General features: G+C 42.7%; 1 protein-coding gene across 3 annotated transcripts in view; it reads left to right on the top strand.

Moving 5' to 3' along the window:
* Positions 1 to 22,241, top strand: part of COA1 (cytochrome c oxidase assembly factor 1) — a 205,469-nt gene that overhangs the window by 161,961 nt on the left and 21,267 nt on the right. For all 3 annotated transcript variants that reach the window (XM_073630556.1, XM_073630557.1, XM_073630559.1), the window contains one exon: positions 6,203 to 6,286. In XM_073630556.1, coding sequence (XP_073486657.1) covers positions 6,203 to 6,286 — 84 coding nt within the window. The remainder of the gene's footprint in view (positions 1 to 6,202; positions 6,287 to 22,241) is intronic.

Here is a 22,241-nt window from a genome sequence, read left to right as displayed (position 1 = left end):
TTCCAATTGCCCAAAAACAAAGTACAGTACTCATTTATTGTTTGGCTTGAGTGAGAATGGTTCTGGGTACCTCGCTTAAGGGAACACTTTCAGATTCAAACCTACAATGTAAAATGACCAATACCAAATGTTTAAGATTTTTTGGTGGCTATTGGGCGGCATAAACAAACTGTGTTAAAAGTCTGGTGAAGTATTGCTTTCTAAAAGTAGCACCACCGTGTTAAAAAAATTAATAGATCCCTAGAAATGATTGCAATGTGAAATCTGAACTTCCCATTGCTGTCTTCAATTAGTAACTGAAAGAACTGGATTCATTACTACAGACTACACCTTAATGACTGTATATGGCTGTGTCATGATAATCTTACCCACTGGATAGGTAAAAGCAGAGCAAGGCATGCAAATACTTCAGCAGGCAGATGAAACTGTTTAATTCATGTTGATAAACTTGTACAGATAGATCTGCCCTGCCCTGTTGCAAATTTACTTTCTCAGACTAATTAAACATGACTAATAGTTTGGAATTAATTTGCTATTGTCATCTATAGCCATGTTGTACATGGAAATCAATAATTACATTGGAAGCATCTGTGGTTAGGTAGAAAAACACATCTGAAGAAATCCAAGGATGATAATTATAGAAAACCAAAAGAAAGTGAAGGTATTTATTATTGCAACAAAATAAGCAACTTGATGTATTTTTCAGTTTTTTTTGCATGTACTGGGATTCGTAATGAGGAAATAAATAACTATGCAAGTCACTGATGGCCTTTTCTGTCACAAACTTATTTAAAGAGAAATTCATAGGCTTCCATTGCTGACTTCAATGGCTGCATTCATGTTTCAGGTGATTGACTCAAACAAGTGTAGCACCCTCTACCTATAGGTAGGTGCTAGTAATAGGATTTTTACTAGGGGACTGTCAGCACAGGCAAATTTAGCCAGGCCTAAGCTGCAAGCTAGGCCTGACTGTTTTGATCTGGGGGCTGGCAGTGGTCACAGTAGCAGTGGGTATGGCCACCTGGGCTCCAGTTCTGAGGCACTTCCCCTGCTTCCAGGGTGAATGTTCTGGAAGAGGGGCTGGGCCTAGAACTGGAGTGGCAGGCAGCTCATGTGGGAGCCCTGACCAATCTCCAACTGGTATTGGCAGGGGGCGGGCCTTCTATATAAGCTGAGGTAACATGCCACTGGGGAGAGTTGTCGGCTGAGTGAAGTGGAGGATGGAATACTAGGCAGCAGCAGGAGGGCACCCCCATCTGGGGGGGGGGGGTGCGCCAATCACAGGAGGAGGCCCAGGGAGAATCTGTGAAGGAACTTTGCCTCTACACAGTCATTGGCAATGTCTTTATCATCACGCGGTCATTGATAAAGAACTTCTGGAGCAGAGGGGCAGGTGAAGCTGTCGGAATGTATGGTCCAGTCAAGTTCTCCATCAAGGACTCAGGGCAGAGAAAGGTCTGTGAGTGTACCACAGTGGAGGGCTGGACGTGCCAAGAAGTCTGTGAGGGAACTTTGCTTCTACACGGTCATTAGCAAAGTCTTCATCTTTGCGCAGTCAATTATGGGGAGTCCTGGATCAGAGGAGAGACTGTGGGGAGATGTGTCAAATTGATGTAGCCTGAGGGCACAGGATTTGAAAGCTGGGCTGGCTGGGAACAGTAGTCCACCATCCAACAATGTGCTTTTAAACTACTAGGCCTCTGGGGAGAGGTGCTGCAGGCCTCTGGCCTAGTAGCTGTGAGCCACCAGAGCCAGCTTAGATGATTTATTCAGAGTGAGTCCTTCCTGCTTTCAGAAGAAGATATGACATTACTTTACTTCAATATAAGAATTGTGCAGGAGGAGAGAAGTTCTGGGAACATCACCCTTACACGGTCAAGAGTGATGTCCTCATCCCTTACACGGTGATGGATGGGGAACGCCTGGAAGCAATAGTCTGCAGGCGTTAAGCAGAGGAGGAGCAACAGTCTGCATGGTGATGCAGGAGGAAAGATCATAGTCATAAATACATGCAAATCATCTCTTTTGGCTCTAACTATGTGCTAACTTTTACAACCTTAGAATATGTTGGCAATTCAATTATCCTATGGGCATCCCATATACTCTTTTCCCCAACCAAGTTGCACCCCCCCAAATAAACAAAACAAAACCAACAAAAGACTGTTCACTGTCTCTGCAAGTGATGTATGGGTGTCTGGCAGCGGGGTGATTTGGTGGATGTTTGTTACTAGTGGCAACTACACCGCTACACAAGAAAGCCAGTAAACAAATTATTTACCCTGTAAAACAGTAAATGTATATGTACTTAGGGTCCATTCACACCAGCGGCTGCGTTACAATGCAGTAGTTCATGTGCATTGCAGTGCTGGTGCACCTATCCTGACACATTGCACTTCCTTCTTTTTTTTTCAAGTGAACATTTTTGAAATGTCACACAATGACATTTTATACAGTTCTATCGGCTGGCATGCAGTGACTGCGCTGCACATAGTACTTTTTATTCAGCGCACAACGCCTGCACACCACCACAAAGCAACAATGTGACGGCACTTTGCCTTGTCTTGCGGTGGGACTGTGCTGGAATAGCCTCGCAACACAGTCCCACCGTACCTGGTATAAATGTACCCTCAAAGTCCACGTCCATCCAGAATTTTGGGCAGAAAATTGAAAACCTTGGGTGTTTATAGCAGTCTGATTTTAGGTTGGGAAGATCCTGCCCCGTGTGATCAAGGGAATTATGATGTGGACAGAGACAAGAACAATACTCATAGAATAGGAAACCATTATAACCCCTTGTTGGGTTTTATTTCTGCCTGTTTTGGTGTCACAAGGAAAGAAGGTTAATGAAGTCTGCCCAAAGGTGTCACACGCAACAGAAGTTCTTCCTCACTTTATCCAAAGTACAAATTAAGTTTTACACTTCCCATTAAGGTCCCCCTAGAAGATCCTAAAAAATAAGAAAGCCTTGCTTAATTTTATCTGGAATTACACAGCTCCACAGACTCAATAGGGGGCTGTCCCTCTTCTTCCCTGAAGCCAGCTGCCTGGAGCGATCATGTGACTGGACCGGAGCGCCAAGAGACTAGGTAAGTATAAGATGCATCTTCCTTCTGCAGGGTAGTTAGCATAGGAGGGGGGTGGGAACCATTTTATTTTTAATTCGATCTAGCCTGGACTTACAATTTAAGATTTCAAATTTGATCAGTTTACCTCTTTCAAGAGGATCTGTAGGATGGGGCCTTCTAGGAGAGCTCTGATTTCTGATGTGCACAAAATGCTGAGTACACATCTTGAAGAACCTTTGCTTACATGTTCATTTCGGGGTGAGCTTTCCTTGGAGATTTGATGGATGCTTTCCTCTCAGGCCCACATAAGATCTATATGAACAACATACAATGTGAATACATATAAAATCTTATTGCACTGGTACTAGACACCAGATGTATTGCATTCTATCTATCCAAGGTTAGAAACATATGCTAGGGATGCAACTCGGCAGAGAGGGAACATTGTTTCATATCTTGTGATCCTGCCCTGGAGTCACATCTTTCTCAGGGGAGGCCAGTGCCTTGCTTTCAAAATGAGCAAAATCTATATCTCCGGACCTTCTGACACATCTTTGCGTCTCCCAATTCAGAGTGTAGAAAATAACTTTAAAAAGCTGCTAACCCATATCCTTACAGCGATATACTAGATGGAAACAGACAGCTCCCCATTCTTTGCATAATTTACTAAATCAGATCAAAGAAGTAAGATTAATAGAACACCTAATGACTAGATTACGCAACACACTGGACAAATTCAACACAGTGTGGAATGCTTGGGGCACCTACCGTACCTAATTCAAAACACAAATTAGCTCTCTCCAATAGTGTATATATGGCCTTGCACACTGGGTGGCTATCCTCTTTCATCATACTTACACTCCACCTTTCTATATTCACTCATAGTGATTTAACGCTACTCATCCTTCATACACCAACATGCTCAGTTGCCAAAAGGTGAAATGCTTGACTGATTCCCTAAACAGTCCTAATCATTCTGTTTATTCGCACACCTACTGTGTAGACTATGTACTATGATCTAAATCAAGGGTCACTAAACTTTCTAAACAAAGGGCCAGTTTACTGTTCTTCAAACTTTAGGGGGGCTAGATTGTGGCCATCAGGAGTACAAAATGTCCCAGCATCAATGGGTATGAGCAATCCCTCATCATTGGGAGGAATTGTGCCCCATCGTTGGTGTTATTTGGGAGGAATTGTGCACTTCATTGGTGTTAGTGAATAAAATAGTGCCCAAGGGCCAGATAAAAGCAAGCAAAGGGCCATGTTTGTCTCCTGGGCTGCAGTTTGCAGACCACTGTTCTAAATGATTGTCTGTAATCTATATCTATGATTATTGTTTCATGTGCTTTTCTGTACGTGACAGGGAGTTTATCCTCTCTGTAAGTGGATTCTTATCTTCTCTCGTCATTTGGAAAAATCTAAATAAAAAATTACTGTCTGGCATTTGGTTTTTCATTATGTGTTTAGCTGTTTAGCAAGTGTTTAGAGTTCTGCTTTCTTATCAACTGAGTATCATTCGAATGCAACACTGTATCCAATACTGTTGTTGACCATGCACACCCATTTATGGGCACTAGATAAGAGTACATTATATAGTACAACTGTTTCATTTGAATAGGCAAAATCTCAACAAATGTTTAATAATTAGAGTGTACCTACTGTTTATAGTATGTACTTTTCCTGAACTGTTCATTTATAAGACATGTTACCCCATGTATGAGGTGACAAATGGAATGGGTAAAGTATTTAGTACAGATAAGTAGATGCTGGTGTTTACAGCTTGTCTGTGTATGTACTGTTACATATATGAGCTCTACATTTACAAGCGAATAACAACATGTAACCCCGTGTATGAGGTTACAAAGGAACGGTTATTAAAAGTAAAAGTATTTAGCACAAATAGTGAGGCACTGGAATTTATAGTTTGGAAAATTTTAAATTGGTCCTCAAAAGAGTTATGCCGCGTACACACGGTCGGACTTTTCGTCTACAAAAGTCCGACAGCCTGTCCGACATACTTCCGACGTACCTTCGGCGGACTTGCGGCAGACTTTCTTACGAACGGACTTGCCTACACACGACCACACAAAAGTCCGAAGGATTCGTACGTGATGACGTACACCGGACTAAAATAAGGAAGTTCATAGCCAGTAGCCAATAGCTGCCCTAGCATGGGTTTTTGTCCGTCGGACTAGCACACAGACGAGCGGATTTCGGGGTCCGTCGTACTTACGACGTAAAGATTTGAAGCATGTTTCAAATCTAAAGTCCGTCGGATTTGAGGCTAAAAAAGTCAGTTGAAAGTCCGGAGAAGCCCACACACGATCGGATTACCAGCCAGCTTTAGTCCGTCAGCGTCCGTTGGACTTTTGTAGACGAAAAGTCCGACCGTGTGTACGCGGCATTAGTATTGTCTCAGAAAACATCTTAAAGTGACCATTTGATATCTTCAGATCAGTTCCTTTGTGCTTATGGGCTCTTCCCCTAAATCTCATGGAGATGAGTACTGAGGGTGGGTGGGGGATGTTCTGGGGAGAACTCAGAGAAATTCAGCGTATCATTGGTAGTGTTTTCAGCTCACTATGATAAGTTAAGAGCTCACTGGATTTTTGGCAGGATCAAAAATTAGTTTTCTGTACTTGCAATGTTTTTAAAAGAAACAAAATGCAGGGAAATGCAAATTTACTGAATATTTTTTACCTTTGCTCAGACATTTAAGTGGAAGCATATAAATTGCATGCTGCTGAGGTCCTATGTAAAGAGTGCTTTTATGTGGCACCAGTAGTTTGAAAGGAAATCTCTTATCCTGGCAACAGGCTACACTGTTATGTGTTTCATGTGGCATCATCTGGCAAGTAGTACTGGCAAATTATCAGGGAACAGCTGCAGCTAATGACCTCCGAACATCAAATTGTCCCTGTAGCAGTCCATAGAATATCTGAGGAGCGCCCAATAATGGCACTTCACAATATCTATATATATCTGTCTGGTGGATTGGTGAATCTAGTCTGGCCTGCGTGTGGTCTTATCTATTTAAACATATTTAGTGTCAAAGCAAGGTAGATGTGATACTTTCTGAAGTACTCATAATAATGATTTTTTCTTTCTTCATTTTTTTTACCGTTGGGGCATGCAAGGTTTTGGAAAAAGTAACCCTGGCCTTACTAACGTTGAGAACCACTGCATTGGGCTTTTCTGTATCGTGCTCCATCCGATTCAAGGTACAGGCTCATCGCTCATCAAGTTCCTGTCTTTCAGATATGTGCATGAAAAAAAAAAAAAAAACCATACACCGGGATTTCAAGTATTAATAAAGGAAAAACGTCTTTTTTTTTTTTTCGTTTTGGATACACTGGGGAGGATTAGAAAATCTGACAGATTTTTATTGCTGTCTGGGTCTCTGTTTCTGACTGGGAGATTCACCCTCTCTATTTGTACTGTTTAGCATTATCACAGAAGAAAGTAAAAGAAAATCACAAATTTTGGGTTTTCCCCAGAACAGGAATAGTGGGGATGTCTTCCAGTGGGGCCACTCGTTCTAAAAATATTTTACAGTGCACACATTCAAGAATGACATTTCCTGCAGGGCTAGTTAAAAACACCTGAACATATTCAAAAAAATACGGGGATTTGGTCACACTATATGGTCATATAGTGCTAAGCCCACTTACTGCGACAAAGTACCCCGAATTAGTGGGTCCTACACTAGTAATAGAATGGAAGATCCTTTGTCTCAACCATGAGAGCTGAACTCCTCTATGTGGGAGAACTGAAGGGGATACATCCTATGCACTGGTGGCCACTAAATAAGAGGTAATGAGGAGAGGGAGGGGTGCTCCAGCCCAAAAAACCTGGTCAAGGTCTATTACAATATACAAAAACATATTTGGGGGGCACACCCTACAATGCGTTTAAAATCAAGATGGTGCTGCTATAAGACCTACAAACAGTACAAAAAATATTTTACAGCGCACACATTCAAGAATGACATTTCCTGCAGGGCTAGTTAAAAACACCTGAACATATTAAAAAAAAATACAGGGATTTGGTCACACTATATGGTCATAAAGTGCTAAGCCCACTTACTGCGACAAAGTACCCCGAATTAGTGGGGCCACTAGTTCTGCTGACCTTGGTGACAGCCCTCACTTTAGAGGGATTTCCTCTCACTTCCTGTTTTGGCTATGGAACAGGAAGTGAAATCTCCCCAATCGGACACATATGGCAAAAATAAAAAATTGGCAGGGGTTATAACCCTCCCCTACTCTAAACAAAATGAAAAAAAGTTTTTCCTTTAGTCCTACTTTAATCTTTAATAACTAGAAGTCAATGCACAGCCTGCTAGCTTTGTTCACATACAAGCTGCCATACCATAGATCTCTTATGTTTCTTTTCTTTTTTATGAAAGTCTTTTCAATTTATGTAACCTAAAGAACAGGTCTCTGGTTATCTCTACGTTCTCCTTCACTGCGTTTTATCTTGCATTTGTGGATGATTGACATATGCACACTACAGAATTTATCAGTTTATTTAATCACTTAAAGAAGTCTCTTCACGTCACTGTTCTAAAAATGTAAAAGGAAAAAATGAGTAATGAATCATTTCTTAGAACCATTTATATATTATTTCTGTACGCCTAAACTGCACCGTACATACAGAGAGAGCAGGGAGCATGGAGGAACATTTGTAATGGCATTAGCAATATTAGTTTGTGAATCTGTTTTTAACCGCTTCAGCCCCGGAAGATTTTACCCCCTTCCTGACCAGAGTGTTTTTTGCGATTCGGCACTGCGTCGCTTTAACTGACAATTGCGCGGTCGTGCGACGTGGCTCCCAAACAAAATTGACGGCCTTTTTTTCCCACAAATAGAGCTTTCTTTTGGTGGTATTTGATCGCCTCTGCGATTTTTATTTTTTTCGCTATAAATAAAATAAGAGCGACAATTTTGAAAAAAACGCATTATTTTTTACATTTTGCTATAATAAATATCCCCCAAAAATATATAAAAAAACATTTTTTTTCCTCAGTTTAGGCCGATCGTATTCTTCTACATATTTTTGGTAAAAAAAAATCACAATAAGCGTTTATTGATTGGTTTGCGCAAAAGTTATAGCGTTTACTAAATAGGGGATAGTTTTATGGCATTTTTATTAATAATTTTTTTTTTTTACTAGTAATGGTGGCGATCAGTGATTTTTATTGTGACTGCGACGTTATGGCGGACATGGCGGACATTTTTGACACATTTTTGGGACCATTGTCATTTATACAGTGATCAGTACGATTAAAAATGCACTGATTACTGTGTAAATGACACTGGCAGTGAAGGGGTTTAACCACTAGGGGGCGGGGAGGGGTTAAGTGTGTCCTAGGGGAGTGATTACTAACTGTAGGGGGATGGGCTAGCTGTGTCATTACTCTGATCACAGCTCCCGATGACAGGGAGCTGTGATCAGTGACACTTGTCACTAGGCAGAACGGGGAGATGCTGTTTACATCAGCATCTCCCCGTTCGTCTTCTCCGTGAGGCGATTGTGGGTATCCCCGCGGCGATCGAGTCCGCAGGACCCGCGACCCGACTCACGGAGCTCCCGGGTGGTGCGCACACAATGGCACGGCGGGGAATTCAAATGGACGTACAGGTACGCCCATTTGCCCAGCCGTGCCATTCTGCCGACGTACATTGGCGTGCGCCGGTCGGGAACCGGTTAAAAAAGCCTGGAGAAATGTGATGGTTATTATTGTTATTATTATTATTATTATACTGCTCTTGAAAATATGTATGGAGATGTGTTCAATCTGCAGAGAATCATATTGTGTTGTGTTCTGCAAATCAAACAGCTCTACATAAAATTATATTGAACTTAACTTGTAAAAGAGGCCTGGAGATCCGCTACATTGGAGCCTTGGTTCTGATGAACACATTGGCCTTCAATTAGGCGAGTGCAATTTTATTTTCTGCTCTAGCCCTGGTTCACATTGAGCTGCGGGAATGAAACCGTGCGAGTTCAGTCAGGATCGTAATCACATCAGTATAAATGAGGATCCGACTTGGAGGCGACTTCCATTAAAATCTATGGGCACAAGTCAGATAGAAGTCGCCTTGAAGTAGTACAGGAATCTTTTCTATAGTCGGAGCTACTTCAGTAGCGTTAATTAAGACAGCTCTCATTGACTAACATGGGATTTCACATGTCACGCAACTTAGGGTCCACAAGTCGGATCCCAAGTCGCGGCAGTGTGAACCTTGGGCTTTTCTTCCTATTTAACACTTGTTTTAATTACTAAATATGACATCTGTGAAGAAATGTCCTGTTTTTGGCTGTCATACATTTAGCACTTCACACATTGGATCTGGTGGTGGCAAGAAATGTTCTTGCTACATTCAGTAATGCTTCACTTGTATTGTTGTGTGTAACTGGCCAAATTTTCCATTCTGACTGTTCCTGGTTGATTGTTGGGGAAAAGTGAAAGGATGGCTGTCTTATTTCCCATTATTCAGTGATTCCTACCTGTTTTGGTAACATCAGTCGGCTTCATCTCTAACTGCAGGGAAACTTTAATACAATCATACCAAAGATTTCCCACCTACCTGTGAAATACTATAAATGCCAATGTGCCGTACGTAAGCATGAATCATGAAATTCCTTCTTGAAGTGTTTGCTATGAAATAATACATTGTTTGATTAATGGGTTTATCTCTCCCTCTTCCTCTGTTCTGCTTGTATGTCAAAGGACACTTTAAAAAGTATATGTTATTACATACACTGCAAACAAAATTTAGACATGAAGCCTTCCTATGAGTACAGGGAACATGCCTCCCATTAGCACCTTATTTGGTTTAAAAAAAGAAAGCCTGTTGTATCCAAGTGTCCACATTTATAACCACCAAAGGGAAGGAAGGGAAGTTCTAAACTAATAGGAACTCCAAAAAAGTTAATACTAAAGAGGACTGTGCTTCTGCTATGGATTGCGGTGCAGTCTCTGTGCTCTGCAGCATAGGGGAAATCCCTATGGACTTCTATGGAGCCAGCTACTTCACACACTGCAGAGCAGAGCGCAAGGTCTAGTAACATGGAGCTGAGTTTTATAACACCATATCTTGTGAGAAATGACATGTAGGTAAGGGTAACATATTAGTACACATTGTACTTACCTCCTTCCTTTGGGGTTTATCTTCCTTTGGTGTTCTTGTTCAAAGAGGAGGTTCAGTCTGTAAAAAAAATGTGCCCCATTTGGGACCCTAAGGAGAAAACTACAGCCCCCGGGACACAACAGGGGGAGAGGGGATCCAGGAAGGAGGCACGAGACAGCCAGAGAAGGAGAGACCACGAGGCGGCCTGAAAGACTAGCTGCAGGAGTAGGAGCTCTTGCCCCTTGACTGTTGAGAGGGGTATATCACAGCCAGAAAAGAGCGATAGCCCTTCCTACCAACAAGCTCCACCAAGGGCGCAGACATTGCAGACATCGCTCGATCTCTGAGCCATACGGTTGCCAGTCCCTGCAGATCCTTCAAGAGCCTGTTTCAGGACATCCCATTCCTCTGAGCCTTATTATTATTGGGACTGATGAGAGGGCAGAAGCCCACCTTGTGTACACACTACAAAGACATTGCATGCAGACATCTTTATCCCATCTCTTTACCTGAGAGCTTTCAAAGGAAACACTTTGCAAAGGTCCTTCTTTATTGCTGGTCACTATTGCCCCTAATTCCCCTGGGCCCTTGTTGAGCTAGCTGTAGACGCGGGATATCTGCACAACAAGGACTTCACCTTCCTCTTCTTCTTCCGCCACTTAAGGGGCTCAGCGCATAACATTAGTGCACATTAAGGGGAACTCCTACTCAACAGTTGTTTGTATATTGTATTCCCTACAAAACTGTTGTTTTATAAACTGTTATGTTACTTCGGGTCCCGTGGCATCAGGATTTTATGGGAGTAGTTTGACACAAAGAAATTCAATCTTTCCCCCTTTCATACCTGAGGTCATAGGTTCTCTCAGGGTCTACAGGTTATTACTGGTTGATTTTATTGTAATTTCCTTGAATTGCATACCCTTTGTGAAGCTAGTCATTGTCTTAGTCATTGCCATAGTCATAGTCATTGCCGCCTTAGTCAATCTCTTATCTGCTTTAAGAATTCCTAGTAAAATACTACAGGCTGGTGTCCTTTGCATTTGTGTTTGCAGTGATTTTGTTTAACCAGGTGTGCCAGAGGGGCTGAGGTTGTTCTTGGGGTTGAGGTGCAGATCAGTGAACCCAAAATTACCAAGTGGCTCCTTCGGGGGTGGCGCTACATTTACAACCACTTTAAATAGAATTTAGCTTAATGTAACTCAGGGAGACCTTTTAAGTTAGAACAGTTACAGCTGTTTTTATTACTGTATTTATAGCCCAAACTCCAGTGTAAACTTTTTATTTTGTTTTTGGCAAGGCAGGGAAAAGTTGGAGTTGTACAGAATCACAAGTATGGGGAGTGAATAAAAATCTCTGCAGTGGATTTAGGGACTAAATAAAAAACCTGGCAGCAACTGCATCTCATATGTTTCTATTCAAAGCTAGAAAAAAAACCTTTGACTAGAGTTGAGCTTTAAAAATAATCCAAAATTACTATACAACACAGTAAAACTTATTATATAAACTTTAAACCTTTTATTAGTGTGGCTGACATTATGCCTTACAGTTTTGTTACAATGCGTTTCCTTAAATATCCTTACATTGAGAAAAAAAGTATTTGCAAGTAGGAAGGTTGTGTATTGCTGAACAGACATAGAATGAGGTTGATTTACTAAAACTAGAGAGTGCAAAATCTGGTGCAGTTGTCCATATAAACCAATCAGCTTCCAGGTTTTTTTTTTTTTTTTTTTTTTTTTTTTCAAAGCTTAATTGTACAAGGCGAAGTTAGAAGCTGATTGGCAACCATGCACCGCTGCACCAGATTTTGCACTCTCCAGTTTCAGTAAATCCACCCCTGTGTCTCTTCTGCATTAAATGTTTTTTTACCTTCCTGCTTCCAATTTCTTTACAGTGTACACTGAGCTGAGCGTACCTTGGTAAATTATGTCATCCCAGAAGACCAAAAGAAGATGTTGGTGCCAGTGAGGGAGCTTACGAATTTCACATCGCTGCAGTCTAAATAAGTTTAATTTGACTTTAACCCCACAAGGCAAGGGTTGATCGCTCTCTAGTTTGGGGGACAGTAAAAGCACCCTTACCTGATCCTGCACTTCCTAAGCAAATGGCATTCCCCCATGCTCAGACGGTGGACTGTACCTCAGTGTCCTTATGTCCATTGAATGGCTATGTACCCTGCTTTGGTCTTAATGATGTCAGAGGACCTTAGAATGCTTGGGCATGGAAAAGAAAAGGCTGCAGGGACTGGTCTAGCAGTGGAGGAGAGCCTGTAGGAGCAGAGGATCAGGTAAGTAAATGTGCTTTGGTAAATCCCCTACACAGAAACGAGCAGATAACCCTTGCAGTGCATGTGCAGCCACACTGCACTGCAAAGTTTCCTGGAGTTCAGCTTTAAAGGATAAGTTCAGTTTTTTTTTTTTTTTAAATAATAAATGCAAATTTTTTTTTGCAGATCCCTGATGCCATGTAGGTCTGCTGGACACTGTCAGTGTATCTGCTTATCCGTACATCCAGCACGAGTAAGCCAATACTCCCTGACAGGAAGACTCAATGAACTACCACAGAGATCCACAGCGTCGTGGTAGTTCATTGAGAACTACAAGCCGACAGCCGCTAAGGATGTCGAGACTTGTAGTTAATTCAGACACACAGAGCTGTGTGTATGTATGAAGCATCTGTGTGGGCGGAGCCCTGCATGGCCACTCTGTTTTCAAACAGTGACAGCTGGTACGGGGAACTTCTCCCCGTACTGCTGCCACAGGGAGGGGGGCAGCGGGCGGCGGCTGCAGCACTGGGAACATGTTACATGCTTCACCCTGAAATCAGGTAGAACAAGTAACATGTTCCCAAAAGTGTACTTGTCCTTTAAGCAAATTCTTTTTTGTGAGTCTGTTGCAAAGTTCCTTATGTGTAGATCCTGCCAGTAACAACTTTTTTCCCCTGCCTCACAATTAGCACAAGTGTTTTTTCTCTGACGTGTATTATCCATTAGTTAGCCGCTGGTTGCCTACCAGGTCTATTAGCTAGGCAGTCCAATAGCCAAATGAAGAAACTTTTATGGCAAGCTGACAACACTGCTGCTAATTGAGAAGCAGCAGATTAGCATTGTCAGCCTCTAACAGGATGCATGTTACTGGAAGGATCTCCAGGTAAGAAACTTTATAACAGATTCACAAAAAATTATTTGCTTAAGAAAACTGTATACAGTTAGACACGATAACCAATAAAAATCATTGTAACATAAAACTGAAGGTTTAAGATTATTTTAAAGACAGTTGCACATAGTACAGCATAGAAATAACCTGTTCAGTTATCACTCATTATGCCTACGAAACAAAGTTTTGTCCTCGTTTTCATATTTTCTTTTTTGTTTTATCACCTTTTAAATAAAGCAACTATGACATTTGAGAAGGTCAAGCCCTTGTCATTGACTGTTAGTGCCATATCTTAATGAAGACGTGTAAATTAGTGTAGATTTGGTAAATCCCATCAAGTGGCTTAAGGATTCAGCAAATCAAACTTGCTGGAGAGAAAATCCTGCAAAGTCTTCTAGAAGGCAACCTTTAATGGTTTGCCAATTCTAGTGTTTGCCAGTGAGAGAGTGCCAACACTGATGCCCAAGGAAATCTAGCCATCGTCGTATACAACTAAAACTTGCAGGTTTTTAGGTTCTAAGACATTTTGAAGGAATGCTTTGTGATGTATATAAGGTATTTCATTGTTAAAGTGGCCTTCACCCAAAAGTATTATTTATTTATTTTTTTTAAGTGACGTTTAAGCCGGTGTTCTGTAGAGAATTGCCTCTCGTTGGAAAAAAATTACTCCGATGGGTCTGCGCATGCGCAGTACCAAATGTCACTCCAGCTGATATATTGATTAGCTGGCGTGATGTCAAAACACAGCGCAGGCACAGATCATCTGAGGCATTATTTGACGCTATGCAAACAGTGGAGGGAGAACATACTTGTCAGCTTGAGCCTCGCTGTTGCAGGGTGGGTTCTGGGTGTGTTGAAGGGCCTGTTTTGTGTGTGTTGCAACCTTTACACACAAGCAAAGCACACCATTCAGCACACGGAAAACACGAAAACACGGAAAGCACACAAAAAACCACCCCACAACAGCAAGACAGAATCTGACAAGTATGTTCTTCCTCCGCTGTTTGCATAGCGTCTTCCTCCACTGTTTTTATTACGTCGAATACTGTCTCCCATCAAAAAGTCCCTCCGACGAGCTGCTCCAGCGCTGTGTTGATGTCACACCAGCTGATCAACATATCAGCTGAAGTGATGTTTGGTACTGCGCATGCGCAGACCCATCTGAGGTATTTTACGACAGGAGGCTTTTCTTAATAGAACACCGGCAATAGACGGTGCAATTTTCTTTCCTCAAACCACAGGTCAACACAGTCAGTGTTGATGGGGCGAATACCTCCCATGGAGCTATTGTATTCTACCGTCGGGGGGCAGCCATCACAGCACACAGTGATTATTGCTAGCGGCTATAGCTGCTGTCAATGATCGCATGAAAAATCTGACAGGTTGGTTGTACCCAAGTTGATCAATCAATCAACTTGGGTACAGTCAGCCTGCACATACATGGTTTCAATCTCGGCTGGTCCCTGCTGAACTGGCCAAGATTCAAACCGTCTATGGCTGGCTTTAGCAATAGATAAGATAACTTAGCACTTGGGCCTTGTAGCACTGGAGTCCACAATTGGAATTCCAGCCAGGAGACTATATGCATAGAGTTTGCATGTTCTCCCTGTGATTTGAGTGGGTTTCCTTCAGGTAGTCCAGTTTCTTTTCACACTACAAAGACATGCTGGTATGTTAATTGGCTGCTGTACAAATTGGCCTTAGTGTGTATGTGACATAGAGACCTTAGAGTGCAAGCTTCCTGAGAGCAGGGAGTGATGTGCATGCACAGTATATAACAGAGGCGTAACTAGAACCTTCAGAGCCACGGTGCAAGAAACCATGGTTGGCACCCTGTCTTCCAATTTTGGGAGGGTGTCCATAGACATCCTCCCAGAACCCTGCCTCCTGCGTGCCCCCTGGGACGTGCATCCAGTGCAATCGCAGCGGCCCTTTACCATATGATCAGCTGATCACATGTAAACAGACTTGCCGGTTATCTGCAACCCTTTCCTCCCACGCTGTGTCTGTGTGAGGAAAGGACTGCAGTTAAGCATCAAGAATGTTGGTAAATTGTTTAGACTGATAATCAGTGCCACCTATTAGTGCCCATCATTGATGCCTATCAGTGCTCATCAATGCTGCCTATCAGTGTCCATCAATTCCGCCTACAAGTGTCAACTATCAGTGCTCATCAATGCCGCCAATTCTGCCTATCAGCACCACCTATCAGTGCTCATCAATGCCACCTAACAGCGTCCATCAGTGCCACCTATCAGTGCTCTTGAATTCTGCCCATCAGTGCCATCTATCAGTGCTCATCAATGCTGCCTATCAGCATCTATCAGTGCTCATCAATGCTCCCTATCAGCGACCATCAGTGCCACCTATCAGTGTTCATCAATGCCACCTATCAGTATCTATCAATGCTCAAAGCCCATCAGTACTGCCTATCAGTGATCACCAATGCTGCCTATGAGTTCTGCCTATCAGTGCTAATCAATGCCACCTATCAGTGCTCATCAATGCTGCCTGAGTTCTGCCTATCAGTGTTCATCAGTGCAGCCTATGAGTTCTGCCTATCAGTGCCCATTAGTGCCTCCTATCACTGCAGCCTATCAGTACCTCCTATCAGTGCCCATCAATGCCTCCAATCAGTGCTCATCAGTGCAGCCTATCAGTGCCCATTAGTGCCTCCTATCAGTGCCCATCAATGCCTCCTATAAGTGCACATTAGTGCCTCCTATCAGTGTCCATTAGTGACTCCTATCAGTGTCCATCAATGCCTCCTATCAGTGCCCATTAGTGCCTCCTATCAGTGCCCACCAATGCCTCTTATCTGTGCCCATTAGTGCCTCTTATCTGTGCCCATTAGTGCTTATCTGTGCCCATTAGTGCTTATCTGTGCCCATTAGTGCCTCTTATCTGTGCCCATTAGTGCCTCTTATCAGTGCCCATTAGTGCATCCTATCAGTGTCCATTAGTGTCTCCTATCAGTGTCCATCAATGCCTCTTATCATGTCCATTCGTGCCTCCTATCAGTTTCCATAAGTGCCTTCTATCAGTGCCCATTAGTGCCTCCTATCAGTGCCCATTAGTGCCTCTTATCAGTGCCAATTAGTGCCTCTTATCAGTGTCCATTAGTGCATCCTATCAGTGCCCATCAATGCCTCCTATGAGTGCCCATTAGTGCCTCCCATTAGTGCCTCGTATTAGTGTCCATCAGTGCCTCCTATCAGTGTCCATCAATGCCTCCTATCAGTGTCCATCAATGCCTCCTATCAGTGCCCATCAGTGCCTCCTATCAGTGCCCATTAGTGCCTCCTATCAGTGCAGCCTCATCAGTGCAGCCTGTCAGTACTCATCAGTGCTGTCTGCCTTCTCAGCACGGCTCTGAGCTGAGAGCGTGTCTCTTATGGAACAGCACAGAGCCGGCATTGACAGTTCTATCTCCCCCTCAGTCAGTCCTCTCTTGCACTGGATGGGAGAGGACACAGCCGATCTGCTCTGTCTTCTCTCCCCTCTCCTGTGTGCGCTCTGCAGGCAGTCAAGTGTAAAGCTTATGGCTGTGTCCTCTCCCATCCATTGCGAAAGAGGACGGACTGAGGGGGAGATAAAACTGTCGGTGCCGGCTCTGTGCTGTTCCATGAGAGACACGCTCTCAGCTCAGAGCCCTGCGACTAGCAACCCCGCTGTGGCCCCCCCAACAGGGGTGGAATGCCATGGCCCCATCGCAAGTGCGACTGTTGCAACCCTGGTAGTTCTGCCACTGGTATATAAAATGTTGGGTAAATTTATGACGCTCCGTGGAAAATTGTGTAAAAGCCTCTTGGTGTTTGCAAAGTCTATATATTTATGTAATCGTACAACTTTATTATTATTATTATTATACATGATTTATATAGCGCCAACAGTTTACGCAGCGCTTTACAACATTAGGGAGGACAGTACAAGTACAATACAATTTAATACAGGAGGAATCAGAGGGCCCTGCTCATTAGAGCTTACAATCTAGGTTATTTATTTTTTACTGTGTCTGTTTTTAAAGGCACTTACTTTAGAATAATGTATATGTCATCAGGGATAGGTTTCATTAACCAGATCTGGAAACTCATAATGTTGGTTCTAAATATATTGATGGTGGAGTGTGTAGTCATAAAAGACAAAAATTACTGTTTCAAATGCATATTTGGCAGTCCTCAATTCCTAAAATTCCCGAAACACCATTACCTTCCAAGTTAATCATTCCCTCATGTGCTCTCTGTTGTAAAGAATGACCAAAAACGCAGAAGGAGGATATTGTAGCTAAGGACAGATAACATAATGGAGGCAATTATAAGGTTATAAACATCTTATTGAACACAGACTATTTTTTCATCATTACGTTTTCTGTCCTTTTACACGTGAAAAAAAAAACAATTGATATCCTCTTAGGGTAGACATCACATCACTGGCAATGTCAGCTCCAGCGACTGTAACTATAATACGTGGGCACACTTATCATGGTTTGTCTTGCTGCTGCATAACCTGTGATTCCTGCTCTGCCGATAGCAAGCGTCTCTATGTAAATATACTGTATAGGCACATGTGTAGTAATAAACCAGCTTGTCGGCTGAAGATCATTAAAGCCTAATGTCAAGGGGCTTTCTTAGACAAAACTGTTGCACCTAGAGGCCCCTGCACATACCTCAAACCCTCTTGTCATAGTCAAATACCGCTTATTCGGATAGGCAAAGTTTTGGCATTTCCTGATAGTGGTGAAGGTTGCCTACCACTTGCTTGTTCCTGTTTGCCAGTGAGGCTGCCCGACCTAGTGATGGGTCAATAGGCCCATCAGATTTTTGACACTACCCAGAACAGTCAGAGCTTTGCCTATTAGAATGGTTGGCAATTGGCTGTGACAGGAGGGCTTGAGAGACTGCTGCAGGCATGTTCGACTTTTACCTACAGTTTTTTTTTTTTGTTCCCCAAAAAGTCTAATCGCTCCTAACCATAGGCATCATGTTCCAGAGGAAAGAAAGTGAGCCAGTACCATTCATTTGTAATAGATGGAGAATGGGAAACATCTTGACCAGAGTAAAATATACCTTGACCATAATGTCATTCTGTCTAAGAACCTTACGTGTACAGCAACACAGGAAAGTTCCAGAAAACCCTTAATATTTACCAAAGACCCTTGTTTGTTAATGAATACTAAGACGAGAAATGTATTTCTTAAATGTTTGTTAAGGGACTCAGAGTCAGAAGAAATTCAGAGTCAATTGGCTTTAATTGCTGCATACAGGTTGGACTTTGGCAAAGAAAAATGCTCTTAGCCAGATATAACCTCTCCCACTCCCATCATGCTTCATTTTCTTGCTAGTGTCTTAGGAGAATTTACTTATTTTCTCCTCAGAGAAAAGAAAACCCATTTTACTTCACATATTTTCATTTTTATCAAGATGCAAAATGGGGTGGATTTACTAAAACTGAAAAATGCAAAATCTAGTACAGCTCTGCACAAAAATCAGCTTCCAGGTTTTTTTTTATCAAAGCTTAATTGAATGTGCTGAGTCAGAAGTCAGAACCTGATTGGCTATCATGCAGAGCTGCATCAGATTTTGCACTCTCCAGTGCAAGTTAGAAGCTGATTGGCTATCATGCAGAGCTGCTTTAGATTTTGCACTCTCCAGTAAATCAACTCTTTTGTCTTCTGTCAAGATTCTTCATTAACTGCATGAGAACTTATTTTGCCATTTTCTGGATCAGCAGATCCTAAGCACAGCCTTGAAGGTCACAGATCTCCGTACTGTCAGGGGAGAGGGGAGCGATCTGTTGTTCATACTAAGTATGAACAGCGATCGGTCTCCTCACTCAGGCAGTATCATCCCCCCACAGAATCACTCCCTAGGACACACACCTTGATCGCCCCTAGTGTTAACCTCTTCCCTGCCAGTGACATTTACACAGTAATCAGTGCATTTTTATAGCACTGATCGCTGTATAAATGCCAATGGTCCTAAAAATGTGCCAAAAGTGTACGATCTGTCCTCCATAATGTCGCAGTCCCGATAATAATCACCGCCATTACTAGTAAAAAAAATATATAATAATAAAAATGCCATAAATCTTTTCCTATTTTGTAGATGCTACAACTTTTGCGCAAACCAATCAGTATACACTTATTGCGATTTTATATTACCAAAAATATGTAGAAGAATATATATCGGCCTAAACTGAGGAAAAATGTGCTTTTTTTTTTTTTTTAAAAGAAAATTGGGGATATTTATTATAGCAAAAAAGTACAAAGAAAAAGTAAAAATTAAATAGTGGTTTTTTTTCAAAATTGAAAAATCTTTTTTTTTGTTTATAGCGCAAAGAATAGAAACCGCAGAGATGATCAAATACCACTAAAAGAAAGCTCTATTTGTGGGAAAAAAGGATGTCAATTTTGTTTGGGTACAACGTCGCACAACTGCGCAATTGTCAGTTAAAGCGACGCAGTGCCGTAGCGCAAAAAATGGCCTGGTCATTGAGCAGCCAAATCTTCTGGGGCTGAAGTGGTTAATGTATAGTGAGTTGTAGATATAATAATTTTTAGCAGGGGTTCCCTGAGACTGGAAAGTAATTTTAAGGGTTCCTTTGTGTTGAAAAGGTTGAGAAAGGCTGCTCTAGATGCATAGAATACTGTGAAAGTTTGTTGCAGAGCACTTTACAGGTCAAGGGCCATTAAAAAATCTGCTGGTGAAATCCTTTCCCTGAAGACTCCCGTGGGAGTATGCCCACCTAAGGTGCGAAGACTGTTTGGAATGTGATATACTTTACTGGGTCGTGCATTGGCTCATTTCAGTGCTGAGTTGCTGCATTGTCTGCTGCAGAACCCTCTCCAGACCAACATGCTGTTATTGGGGCTTGTTTCCTTTTTTTAGAGCCTGGCATGTGTTCAGTTCTCTTGCTACATTTCCTCTAGAGCAGCGGTCTCAAAACTGCGGCTAGGGGACCGGATGCAGCCTTTTGCTTGCTTTTGTCCGACCCTTGGGGCACTATTCCTCCCTCTGACATTAACAATGAGCTATAATTCCTCCCACTGACACCAATGATGGGGCAGTATTCCTCCCACTGACATCGATGATGGGGCAGTATTCCTCCCACTGACACCAATGATGGGGCAGTATTCCTCCAACTGATACCTATGATTCCTCCCACTGACACCAGTGATGGGGCAGTATTCCTCCTACTGACACCAATGATGGGGCAGTATTCCTCCCACTGACACCAAGGATGGGTAATATTTCTCCCAACAACACCAATGATGGAGCACTATTCCTCCTACTGACACCAATGATGGAGCACTATGCCTCTCACTGACACCAGTGATGGGGCACTATTCCTCCAACTGACATCAATGATGAGGCACTATTCCTCCCACTGACACCAAAGATGGGGAATATTCCTCCCACTGACACCAATGATGGAGCACTATGCCTCTCACTCACGCCAATGATGGGACATTGTTACAAATGCCAGGACATTTTCTACTCTTACTGGCCACAGTCTGGTCCCTCTAAAGCCTGAAGGATAATAAACTGGCTCTTTGTTTAGAAAGTTTGGAGACTCCTGCGCTAGAGCAGTGTTTCTCAACTCCAGTGCTCAAGGCGCCCCTACAGGTCATGTTTGCAGGCTGTCCATTATTTTGCACAGATGATTTGATCAGTTTCACTGCCTTAGTAATTACCACAGCTGTTTCATCTTAGGGAAGTCCTGAAAACATGACCTGTTGGGCACCTTGAGGACTGGAGTTGAGAAACACTGCTCCAAAGGGTAATGCTTGAAGATCTATTCTGCAACTCTTTTCATTGCGTCGCAGGTGCTCTATGGTACAGGGCTGTGACTGTTTTAACATCTGTCACATGTTCTGTTTTTGCACTGCGCCACTCTTTTGTGACGCACATGCCCAGCCCAGTTTTATCCTGCGGCTGTCGGACACTTGCACAGTGAAATTGCACTGTGTTTTTCAGACCTCTGCACACACCCAGCCTGCTCTAGCTTGAGACTGTTGGGTGCAAACTAAAATATCCTTGTGTCACTACAACCTCAGCCCCACAGTGTGTCGCAGCTGCCAGGGCTTGTGTATTTAATGTAGGTTTCTGCCTCCTTAGCCTAAAGTGCCTTCGATGTCAGTTTCACTTCTTCTCCAGAGTTTGCCTCTAATATGCCTCCAGCTACTTCTGTTAGCTGAGGATGATGAGGAGTGTAGCCCATTCTTTTGGATGGTTCTGGACCTGACAAGGTTCATAGTTCCTAGGCGTAAAGATACTATTTTTTGATTCTTTTGATGCAGTGTGTACATGTCTGAATATGGAGCATTCTGCATCTGAGTTATCTAAAGTTACCAGTCTGGGCTCCCTTAAATGTTCCAAACCTTTCAAAATGTTCCCAGTACCCTTGCTACTGCAAGCTGGTGACTATAGTCTTGACAGGCCATTTTCTCTTTCCAAGGTTTTGCTGAATGAGCCCTCCCATTTTGGATCCTGCCATCTGCTACCTTACAATAAACACTTGACTGTTTCTTTTGAGTGCATTCCAGTCATGAATTTTTGTAGAATGTTACATGATGAAGGCCCCTTGACCCCCATAGGGAAGGGGAGCCTTGACTGATGGGGGCATGGCTAGTATTTGGGCATGCTAACACGCAATATGTAAAGTGGTTACAGCTGATTGGCCATATGATATGGGGCGGGGTCTGAGCACCTTTAAAATTTGTTTCCAGGGTAAAATATGTGTCTTTGAGGAACTGCGACTGGAAGAGTTGCCCACTCTCCTGCACTATATGTGGTCTTTCACAGCTTTATCAACAGTCTAATGTCTGTTCAGCACTTCTGGTAAAGCCCTTTAGGACGGATTCACATATGTGCGGCCGCGGTTCTCAG

The sequence above is a fragment of the Aquarana catesbeiana genome, linkage group LG05 (genome assembly GCF_042186555.1).
Source record: "Aquarana catesbeiana isolate 2022-GZ linkage group LG05, ASM4218655v1, whole genome shotgun sequence".
Classification (NCBI taxonomy): Eukaryota; Metazoa; Chordata; class Amphibia; order Anura; family Ranidae; genus Aquarana; species Aquarana catesbeiana.
This window is presented reverse-complemented; position numbering and strand designations above follow the sequence as displayed.